Source organism: Odocoileus virginianus, chromosome 28, assembly GCF_023699985.2.
Source record: "Odocoileus virginianus isolate 20LAN1187 ecotype Illinois chromosome 28, Ovbor_1.2, whole genome shotgun sequence".
NCBI classification, from domain to species: domain Eukaryota; kingdom Metazoa; phylum Chordata; class Mammalia; order Artiodactyla; family Cervidae; genus Odocoileus; species Odocoileus virginianus.
Window position 1 is genome coordinate 34,869,724 of NC_069701.1, and position 12,173 is coordinate 34,881,896.

General features: G+C 46.1%; 1 protein-coding gene across 2 annotated transcripts in view; it reads right to left on the reverse strand.

The window, feature by feature from the left end:
- Positions 1–7,809: 7,809 nt before the first annotated feature.
- The window catches only part of AHNAK (AHNAK nucleoprotein), a 94,628-nt gene continuing 90,264 nt past the window's right edge, over positions 7,810–12,173 (reverse strand). The window contains exon 6 of one of the 2 annotated variants that reach the window (XM_020916909.2): positions 7,810–8,128. In XM_020916909.2, coding sequence (XP_020772568.1) covers positions 8,121–8,128 — 8 coding nt within the window. In that variant the 3' untranslated portion in view covers positions 7,810–8,120. Of the gene's footprint in view, positions 8,129–8,258; positions 8,426–12,173 lie in introns of those variants that run through there. The other variant, XM_070457485.1, reaches the window with a different exon arrangement.

The window sequence follows — 12,173 nt, forward strand, 5'->3', positions numbered from 1 at the left end:
TCCCCTTATATCCTACCATCCACCCAACCTCTCAGTCTCCTCTTGTCCAACAGAGATCTGATTCCCCCTCCCTCCTCTCTTTCCAGTCTCCCAGCTGCTCTGGCCTGAAGCCAAGGGGCAGTCCCCACCCGTCCCTCTCCAGTACTGTCATGTTCAGCCAAGCAAGTCACCCACAAACGCCTCTGAGAACCGCCTGCCTGCCCACAGAGCCACCCTGGGCCCCACCACCGCTCCCTCACCCACACAACCTGGGGGAGGAGGGCTCCTAACTGCCTCCCAGCTCACATTCTAGTGCCTTGCAGTCCACTCTCCACAGTAAGGCCAGAGCTGGTTATCAAACGAAAACTCCCTTCCACGGCCTCTCCCCCCCCCCCCCCCACTGCAATCAAGTAAGGCTCTTTGAAGCTTCCCCACACTCTTCTCACCAACTGCAAACGCAGAATGCACCCATCACTGGTTCTCATCTCCCATCCTTCCCACTGCTCACTCCGTCTCTGCAGTCTGCCCCACTGGCCTGCAGTTCTTTCTGATTTTTAAGAACCAAGCCGCCAAGCTCCTTCCTACCTCAGGGCCTTAGCACAGGCCACACAGCATGAACTGCTGGAAGCTATTGACTGTTGCTGTAAAAATTCACCCTAGGGACTTCCCTGGTGGTTCAGTGGCTAAAACTATGAGTTCCCAATGCAGGCAGCCTGGGTTCCATCCTTGGTTAGGGAACTAGATAGACCCCCACATGCCACAACTAAAAGTTTGCATGCCACAAGTAAAAGATTGCACGTGCCACGGCAAAGACCAAAGATCCCACGTGCCACCACTAAGACCTGGAACAGCCAAATAAATATATTTATAAAAATAAATATTTATTTATTTTTAAAAAAGATTTGGTGCCTTCAAGGCGGAGGACACCAGTTCCATTCCCGGTCGGGAAACTAAGATCCCGCATGCCGTCTGGCTCACCCCCTCAAAAGAAGAAAAAGCAAATCGCCGTAGAGCAAAATAGGCAAAGACTAGAACTCATCCTAAACGTGGGTCCCATGTGGATATAAACACCCTCCAAACACCCGCTGTCCCGTGGCAATCGGCCCCTGACCCGGCCACACCATCCCCAGATACTGAAATGGAGGACGCGCACAGGGGGAGCGGGAATGGAGGGGGCAACCGCAGAGGGCACGGAACGAGAGGGTTGCAGAGAGAAACCTCCTCGGTTCGGATTTTTCCAAGAAGCTACGTGGTCCCGCGGGGACGCGCCTTCCGCGCCCTCAGCAGCCGGCGCCTCCATGACCACTAGGGGGCAGTGTCGACCAAGGTGTCAGGTCGGGGCTTCTGAGCCCTGCAGCCCCACACAGCTCGGCTCACTCCGCGGGACACAGGAAACGTAGTTTGGTGTTTTGTTTTGCTTTGTTTTTGTATCATCTGTGATTGCTTTAACTAGATTTTTCAGGGTTTTTTTTTTTTTTTTTAAATAAGAATTCTGAGGAAAAGCAAGGGCAGTCATATAAAGTTGCTGCCCGCTGAACCCTACCAGGCATGTGTCAGCTCTTTTGGAAGTAGTAGTAATTCCGTTCCTGAACAATTGCGAGGGCGAGTCCGACAGAATCTAGAATGTGAGATGGTCCGGAAGGTACAGAGGAGCCCGGGGCGCTCGGGGAGCAGGTTCTCTGACCTCCGTCCACCTTTTTTAACATCTCAAGTAACCTAATAATTAATTTTATTGATTGCTTACTCCCTGACAAGCATTTCTGCAATTTCTTATTTCTTCCTCACACAATCCAGATTGAAGGCCGGACCCCCAATCCCTGCCCTACAGTAAAGAGTGGGATCCCAAAGGCAGGAATTTCCTGGGCTAATAACTGAAATGACGCTGATGAGAAATGTCCACACCCCGCCCCCCAAAATATGCACCTACGTGCACGCTCATGCAGACACACACACACACACACACACACACACACACACACACCCAGACTATAGCCATCTCACCCCTCCCTCACTATCTGCCACAAAAGAGGGCCTGTGATTGTAAAAATTCCAAAGCGGGTCAGGGGGACTGGCAATTCCAGAAGAGATTCTTGGTAGAGGGTGGGGCCTCATGGGGGTGGCGAGCCTCCTGCCTCCCCTCTCCCCCACTGCCGAGTCCCGGGTTCCTTCGCATCCAGGTCGTCTTTAACTCACATACCTTGGCCTCCAGTGAGCCATCCACCTAGGTGAGTATTGTTCAAACAGATAAGGATCCAGGGCCATAAAAGGTTCAGAATTTTAATTACCTATTCAGAACTAGGGAAATATTTACCTAGGGCAAATAAAGCAGGTATCTGGGGATAAAAGGAAGGCCAATTATATGGCAGGAAGAGTCTCCACCTCAGAGGAGCTGCAAATGTAGGTGATCCCAAGAATGTGAGCTGTCAGCACACAGAAATGTGCATTCAGTTTTAAAAGAGCAGAATGCAAGATGAACTGATCACAGCCACAGAAAGAGCACATATCTGTGTGACTCATGTTTCGGGAAAGCAGAAAAAAATTAGAAAAATGAAAGAATGTCATGGGGTTCTTTTTTGTCTTTTTTTCTTTTCTGCCTGGTCACACTGGGGCCATGGCTTATATTTGAACAGACCTCAAGCTAAGGATTTTTACATTTGAAGAAGGAGGATGAGGAGAAGTGTGTCCAGCCCCGGTTATATAAATATATAATTATATAATCAGCCTTTTTCACTATGAATATGCTAAACTCTAAAATGCAAGGAGCCCCTGGAGAGGGAGGTGGGGGGGGGGGGGGTCAGGATGGGGAACACATGTAAATCCATGGCTGATTCATGTCAGTGTATGGCAAAAACCACTACAATATTGTAAAGTAATTAGCCTCCAACTAATAAAAATAATTGGGAAAAAAATAAAATAAAATGCGGGAGGCTGATGTAATGAATAGAAGCTTCCCGTGTTTGAGAAGCATTATGCACAAACCATGGAAAGTGAAAATGTAATGTGTATGAGACTTTCCTGGTGGTCCAGTGGCTAACATTCCACACTCCAAATGCAGGGGGCCAAGGTTCAATCCCTGGTCAAGGAACTAGATCCCACAAGCCACAGCTAAAGATCGTGCATGCCACAGCTAAGATCTCTCACAGCCAAATAAATAAATAGGTTTTTTAAATTAAAAACAGTAAAAAAAAAAGTTTTTAAATAAGAAATGTAAACTGTATCTCAATAAAGACAAAAAAGTTAAAAGCTAGAAATGTATTGTTAGCACTATATTACTTTTAGCATTCATAGCATTCTTTTGAAGAGCCCAGGGGAAAGACCCAATTTCTTGATCATGTTACCTAACTAAACTGAATCTGGGAGAAATTTTTTTTTAAATATATTACTCCCACAACCTGCAACAGAAAGAACAATTACTATTTATTTATTTTTTTGGCCACACCATGTGACTTGCAGGATCTTAGTTCCCGGACCAGGGATCAAACCCCTGCCCCCCAGCACTGGGAGTGTGGAATCTTAATTACTGGACTGCCAGAGAAATCCCAGTTAGATTTATTCTTGAAGGAAGCTTAAGAGGAGTAGTCATTACTAAACATGGCCATCACCGCAGAATCAACACTGCAGAATCATTGCAACACTGCAGAATCCAAGGACTTGCCCTTGCTATGTCCATATAGAGCCTAAACTGATGGATCTGTAGGAAAGCTGCAGTTTTACACCGTCAACACGTGAGCGGATTGAAGTTAGCCTGGGAGGAAAATCTATAAATGATTCATGAGGCAGGAAGAGGAACCAAAGCCAGCCCTCATCAACTTTATCAAGATGATATGGATAAAATGATATCTAGTTTATGGCGAATGCGAGCATGCTGTTTGCAGATGCCAGGGGTTTTGTGGGTAGTCATTCACCATAGGGTGGTTGTTGTTCAGAGTTGCTTCAGATAAATGATAAAGAAAACATCAATTGATGATGAAAGGGCCACACAAACAATGCCTTCTGCAGCGTATAATTAGGGAGCGTTCCTCCCCAGGCACTTACGGAACACACCAGCGGGCACGTGGAAACAATGTGAGGATGAATCATTAGGAGTTAGCCACCCAACATATTTCCATGAGCAAACCCAAATTACGAACTTTTAGTATATGCAGAAATAAATCTGAAAATAGATTCAGCTAAGCATGCACAGTTGCTAGCATCAGAATGGATCAACCAGGGCCTTGAAACTCAGACTTGTCCCCCAGCAAATGAATGGATTCCAAGCCCATGACAAGAATCTAGTTAATTCCTAAAATAGCTGAAGCTGTGTGTCTGCAGCACCCAAGCATCCTGAGTGTCTGTGAGGGATTCAGCTCAAAGTGTCCTTTAGAATTCCCTCTTACGACGCTGGTGACACATGTGGATACTCCTTCAGCCCTAGGACAGAGTAGAGATGCTGTTGGTCAGGGGCTCCCAGGGAAAGAGTCTGGGTGCTCTCCTCATCTCATGGGTAGTGAGGAGATGAGAACTGACCTCAGGGCACTGGGCCCAGAAGAAGGATCTCCTGACCTCTGACCTTATGCATCCATAGTTCTCTGAGTCCACCGCTTTCTCAGTTTACCTTGAATGTGCCCCCTTCTCTCTACTCTGATCCCAGTGCCAGGCCTTCGCTGTCTGTGGCCTGGGATATTGCAAACAACCTCTGAACTAGTTTCCTATGGCTGCTGTAATAAACTAGCACAAACTTTATGGTTTTGCTTTTTTTTAATCCTCAAATGTATTATCTTACAGATCTGGAGGTCAGAAATTCAAAATGATTTCACTAGACTAAAAACCAAGGTGTTGGCAGGCTGTGCTCCTTCCGGAGACTCCCAGGGGAGAGTGTGTTTCCTTCCTTTTTCAGTTTCTAGAGGCCACCTTCATTCCTTGGCTCGCGGCCCCTGCTCCCATCTTCAAAGTCAGCGGGGCAGCCTCCACTCTCCCGCTGGCCTCCTCTTCTCCCTCTGGCCTCCTCCTCTGCCTCCCTTTTCCATGTGGATGGACCCTTGTGACTGCTCTGGGCCAGCTGGGTAATCCAGTGTGATCGCTTCATCTCAGCTGATTAGCAACCTTAATTCCATTTGCCACCCTCCTTTCCCTTTGTCATGTAACCTAATGTATTCACAGCTTCTGGGGATGAGATCATGGCCGTTTTGAGAGGCCGTTATCCCACCTCCTAAGTGGCCTCTAAGATTTCAATCTTGTCCCTTTCCACAGTATACTTCCCATGGTTGCCAAAAATCCAAGAGTCATCTTCAGTGTTTTAGATGAAAATCCTTCCCTGCTCACAGTCCCCTACAGGATTAAGTCCAGACTCCTCGCTAGCCTGGGAGACCCTCCTAGGAGCCTGGCCCTGCCCGAGCTCTGGACTCAAATCCTGCTGCTTCCCGCACCTACACCGGGGGTACAGCCGTGGACAAGGCTTGTAAATGAGCTGCCCTCCAGATTAGGCTGCTCCATTCACAGACAGTAGATGCAGTGAGCCATCTCTGGGGAATGAATCCGGAGATCTCTCTAACTAGGAGAAAAGAATGCAGCCACACCCTACACTCCACCAGGGTGATGAGAGAGTCATCTGGGGTGTGGGACTAGAATGTGGGTGTCGTGTAGGACATGGAAACCCAACCCGGTGTCCTGGGCCAAAGAGAAGGAAATGGATTGCATCCAGAGGGAGGCAGAGGGGTCCTGAGTGGAGAGAAAGCGGCGGAAGAATTCTTAGTCGTTCTAACTGCGCTCGCCTCCCTACCTTCCTGACGCTCGTCTGCAGGAGAGGGCATGCCTTTCGGTTCACTAGCCTCTGATTGATGAACCTGCTAACATGCCTTTTTTTTTGACTGCCCACAGGCTGCTCTAATTGTGGTGCATGGGATCTCTAGATAAAATCGCATATGTTCAGGGTGGTACACCCATAGACTGCGTGGGCTATCTAGTTGCCCCGCAGCATGTGGGATCTTAGCTGCCTGACCAGGGATCGAACTCGTGTCCCCTGTATTGGAAGGCAGATTCTTAACCACTGGACCGCCAGGGAAGTCCCTCCACCACTGTGCTCTCAGTTTGGATGCTCGGTTAGTGTGCAGCCGCCCCTGCGAGATGAAACTCTTATACTGTGTCCCTCAGGCAGGTTCTGAGGCTACAGAGCCAGGAGGTATACCTAGGCAGGGCTGTCTAAGGACAACCAGAACCCACTTCTCATCAGTCCCCTAACCCAGGGAGATGGGGCAGAAGGGAGAGCCAAGGGCCCATGTCCTAATGCTGCCAGCCCAGGACAGACCACCTTCCCAGCAGGCAGACTTCCTTCCTCTAGTGACCCTTCCCGCATTACCGTGCAGCACCCACATTAATATTGAAACAGGCAACAAACCCATGCTACCCCCACCTCCCCAGACTCTAGTCTCACCTTTCCAAAAAGTCACCCGAAGACCCAAGCCCTATCCTCCATGCCCTATGCAACGTCTGGGACTTGGCTATATATATATATATATATATATTTTTTTTTTTAATTCATTATTTTATCTAAAATTCAAATTTAACCAGGCATCTTTCATTGATTTTATGGGAAACCCAAACAAATTTTTTAACTAACCTAATATTGTTATCTGCTAAATCTGGCAACCTTAAGATTCCTTCAAGGCTCAGCTCCTGGGATTTCCCTGGTGGTCCAGTGGTGAAGAATCCACCTTCCAATGCAGGGGATTTGGGTTCAAACCCTGATCAAAGAACTAAGATCCCACATGCCGAAGGACAACTAAGCCCACGTGCCTTAACTACAGAGCCCACGAGCTCTGGAGCCCATACACCAAAACTAAGACCCAATGCAGTCAAAAAAACAATACAATAAATAAATAAAACTTAAAAAAAATACATCTTGGTAAAAAAAAAAAAAAAGGCAAAACAAAATTCAGCTCCTAGACTCTTCCTCTAGTGGATAAGTTAAGACCAGTGTGGAAACTAAGACTGTAGATCAAGTACATTACAGGAATGGAGAGCCTTTTTATTCCCCCTCTCTTCTTCCAGGTGGGACCACATTGATGACCAAATGGTACCAGGGAGGTAACTCTGACTCCCGAAGATTAGTCATCACCCACTGGCCAACCTGTTGGAAGAAGGCAAGCACTTTGTGGGCAGGAAGTTCTAACCAAAGTCATCAACATATTCCCCAAAATCAGGAACTCACTCTTTCCTTCTATCTTGTTTCTCATAAAGATGAGATTAGCCAATGAAATTTGATTCTTTGAACCCACAAACCCATCTGAAACGTATTCACTTCACGATCAATAAATTTCAAGACCTGATTATTCTGCAAATGCATTGACGTTGAAGATGTTAAATATTAACCCGATAACCAAAAAAAAATTATCTTTTGATATCCACACCACAGACAAGAATTTCAGATTGTACCCCAGTGACCCGAAACTTGGAAAATTCTTTGCCTAAAGAAATATATTGAATGACATGTTGAAAATATTGATTTTGTGTGTGTGTGTGTAGACTAATAAAGAAACTCCGGGAGATGGGGAAGAACAGGGAAATCTGGCGAGCTGCAGTCCACGGGGTCAGAAAGAGTCGGACACGACAGAGTGACTGAACAAACAACAAGAAAGAAGAAAGAGAGAATGGGGAGAGGGGGAGGGAAGAAAGGTAGAGAAAGAAAGGAGAGGAAGGAGAGAAGGAGTTGATGTTCTGTGTCTTCATCACTTGGGGGCAGAAGTCAGATTCTGACTCTGAAAAGTAGCGTCAGTTGCTGCTGCCTGTAGTAAACATGCCTGGTAATTTTAATAACGCCAGGGAAGGGAGTAGTGAAAAGGTTGACTCAGCGTAGATGCTCGATAGATGTTTATTGAGTAAATAAGTGAGGAACCATCACCTAAGCCCCGTCACCAAAGCCCACTCTGGTTACAAACCCGCTCCCCTGGGAAGTGACGAAATGCGCCAGAAAGAACTGGCACTCCGCAGTCCTCATCTAGAACTGGCTGGGGCGCTCAAAGCCACCTCGTGGAAGGTATTCCTTTAACTGCAGGTGTTTGTTTCCTTTGGCACAGCGATATGTAATTTCCCATTTTTAGAACAATGCTCCAAAGAACCGTCACAAAAACAACCTTCGAAGGGGGCGGATTTCTTCCTGGCCTCGGCTACAGCCCTGTGAAACAACAATAACAGAGGGATTTTTATTCAAAACACGGTTTGCATCTCTCCATGAAATCAGGAGGGCTTTCTAGTTAATTGTGCACAGGCTGAAAAAAAAAAAAATTCCCCCCACCCCTTGGAAGAGCATTCTAACAAATGCTTGCCTTTGGGAGGGGTCAGTTTGGAAGCGATTCTGCAGTGGAATCTGTTTTGGTCTTGACACGCCTCCCTCTGCAGGTTCCCATGTGGCAGCGGTAGAAAGGAAGCCCGTAGAAAGGCAGGGTCTGTCCTTCGGGTGCCCCGAGCAAGTCTGAGGCCAGAGAGGACAGTGTGTTCTTGAGAACGTGCCAACAGCAGGCCGAAGGTGGTGAGGAACCGGGGCGGGGTGAGATGCACGACCTCTGGTCTTAGCCATTAAGGAAGCTCTCATCATCCTCTCCAAACCAACCTTCTTCCTGCTTCCTACACACCAGCCAGAGAGGAGCTCCCAGACTTGAGTCCTCATTCCCCCTTTGCCATCTACCTGCACCCTCCTTCCATCTCACCCCCTCCACCCGAGGTTTACCCGACTCATCCCTACCTGGACCTCACATTTGTCTCCTCTCTGGTCCCCTGGCCGAGCTGATTTCACCTCCCACATGGGTCTGCACGCCCCACCTTCCCCCTACACCTCCCCTGTTCAAGAATGTTCCACGACATCAGTTCCTCTAGAAAATGTCCAGCCTTCTTGGTGGACCGGTCTTCCTTTCCAACTTCATCTTCCATTGTCTCAACATAAATCTTAGGCACTCACCAAAATGATGGGCTCACTCTCCCCCAATCCCACCTCCTCTACGTACCCCCTCCTCCCCCCTCCCCTGACTTAGAATGACCTTGGTTCTCTCTCTGGGAGTAAATCCTACCCATTTTTGAAGGTCCATACAAATAATACCATCTCGCTGATCAATCTGGTTGGAAACAACCTCACTGAAGCACTATATGATCCTGCCCCCTTCTCAGTATCTCCACTTTGTGAAGAAATCATTCACATAACTTCCCCCCTGCCCCAACACATGTTGAATGGTTTAGAGGAGTAAAGTCTTTTTAAGAAGGTTGAGTGACTTCCCTGGCAATCCAGTGGTTAAGATTCCATACTTCTAATGTAGTGGGTGCAGATTCAATCCCAGGCTGGGAGAACTAAGATCCCACGTGCTGTGCATCGTGGCCAAAAAATTAAAAATAATCATAGTGTTGGAAGGAATTATTAAAAGGGAATCAGTAAAGGGAAAACTCTGACATTTCTACACCACCCTCTTCTGAGCGCTTGCTATGGGGCTGACAGTGAGCTGAGCACTTCTTACGGACGACCTCATTTTACCCTCTCAATGAGAGTACAAGGCAAGTACTGCAGTTCCTTGTGTACAGACAAGGAAACAAGGGCTTTGAGAAATTTCCTGAGAGCCTCACAGTTTAAGGGGAGCATAGCCAGAGTCCAAGCTTGGCTCACAACACGGATTGCTATGGCCAATAATCAGTACTTCATTCTCAGAGAATTTACAACACAGAACGGTTAGGATGAACTGGTAGGGTAGGAAACCATGAGCTCTTTCTTCTTCCGATTGGAACAAATTCATGGAAAGGATGCATAAAAGGGATTTTTAAAAGAAGAAAAAGGGATTTGAGTTCCTGGAATATCAGGATACATGATGAAGTTCTCTTGTGCTGTGCTGTGCTAAGTCGCTTCAGTCGTGTCCAACTCTGTGCGACCCTATGAACTGGAGCCCTCCCAGTTCCTCTGTCCATGGGGTTCTCCAGACAAGAATACTGGAGGGGTTGCCATTCCCTTCTCTAGGGGATCTTCTTGAACCAGGGATGGAACCTGCATCTCTTGCATTGGCAGATGGGTTCTTAACCACTAGCACCGCCTGGAAAGCTCCAAAATTCTCTGTAAGATATGGTATCTAAGGACTTCCCTGGCGGTCCAGCAGTTAAGATTCCGTGATTCCAATTCAGGGGGTATGGGTTTCATCCCCAGGCAGCAGCAAGAGTTCTGATTGTGGAGTTCAAGTCCTGACCCCTGCACCTACCAGCTGGGAGTCTCAGACAAGCTAGTGAACTCTCTAACCCTCAGTTTCCTCATGTGTAAAATGAGCATAGTTACCTGGCCAAAGGGGACTTTGGGTGGATGAAGTGAAGTAATCTATACAAAGCTCCTGACACATATAAGGTGTTTAATACATTATTATTGCTGTTATTACTTCCCTTGAACATGAGAATCTGCATTTCTTTTCATTTTTTTTAAAGTGAAGCATCATATGTAAAAAGTACATAAAATACATTCATCTACTTGATAATCATCTACTTTTATATGCTTGATAATCATCTACATTTATATGCACATATATACCCACCACCCCAGTCTGCCAATTTCTGCCTCCCTCCAAAGTTCCCTCCTGTACCTTCTCATTCCATACACCCACCAAACACAACCATCATCAGACCCATCATAGTTTCTCTTTGCTTCTCCCTGAACTTTAGATGTCTAGCCAAAGCTATGGTTTTTCCAATAGTCATGTATGGATGTGGGAGTTGGACTATAAAGAAAGTTGAGCACCAAAGAATTGATGCTTGTGAACTGTGGTGTTGGAGAAGACTCTTGAGAGTCCCTTGGACTGCAAGGAGAGCCAACCAGTCACTCCTAAAAGAAATCAGTCTTAAATATTCATCAGAAGGACTGATGCTAAAGCTGAAACTCCACTTAAAAAAGACTTTACTTTGGCCACTTGATGCAAAGAACTGACTCATTGGAAAAGACCCTGATGCTGGGAAAGATTGAAGGTGAGAGGAGAAGGGGACTAGAGGGTGAGATGGTTGGATTGCATCACTGACTCGATGGACATGAGTTTGCGCAAGCTCTGGGAGTTGGTGATGGACAGGGAGGCCTGGCGTGCTGCGATTCATGGTGTCGCAAAGAGTCGGACATGACTGAGTGACTGAACTGAAGAACTGAACTTCGGATGAATGGATTCAGACAATGTGCAATCTGTCATGGTTGCGTGTGTGGCAGTCCATCGTAAGACTGTACCACCATCAGTGTCTCCAGTCTTCTATTGATGGGATTGGGCAGTAGCTCCTTGGAACACTCTGTACATAATTTTCGGTCAGCCCAACACTGGATATATATACCTGTGAGTGGAATTACTGGATTCGAGCGTAGGCATAGCTTTAAGTCCTCTAGAATCTGCCAGTTTTCCGAAGAGGCCATGCTATTTCTGTATCCCCCACAGCAATGCATGGTAGTTTCAGTGATTCCGTGTCTTTAATGGCACCTGGCGTTGACTCTTATTTTAGTATTTTTGGTGGCTGTGTAGTGGTATCTCTTTGTGGTTTTAATTTGCATTTTCCTGATGAGTAATGATATTGAGCCCATTTTCATAGTTTATTTGGCCATCTGTACATGCTCTTCTGTGAGTGTCTGTAAGGTTTTTGCTCAGTTTTTATGGGGTTGTTTGCCTTTTTCTTACTGAATGATAGTGGTTCTTCATTTACTCCGAAAATTATATATGTACAGATATATGTATTGCAGCTATCTTCTTCTAAAACTGAGACTTACCGTTTCATGTTTTTAAAGTTGCCTTTTAAAAATTTATTTTTTTACTTGAAGTTGATTTACTATGTTATGTTAGTTTCAGGTATATAGCAAAGTGATTCAGATTTTTTTTCATATACTTTTCCATATAGGTTATTATGAAATATTGAGTACAGTTCCCTGTGCTATACAGTAGGTCTTTGTTGGTTGTCTATTTGATACATAGCAATATGTATCTATCAATCCCAAGCTTCTCATTTGTCCCTCCTTCCCTTTCCCCTTTGATAACTACAAGTTTGTTTTCCATGTCTGTGAGTCTATTTCCATTTGGTAAATAAGTCCACTTGTATCATTTTTTTAGATTCCACATGTAAGTGACAACATATATTTACATTTCTTTGTCTGACTTACTTCACTTAGTTTGATAATCTCTAGGTCGTCCCTGAAGCTGCAAATGGCATTATTTCATTCTTTTTTATGGCTGAGTGAT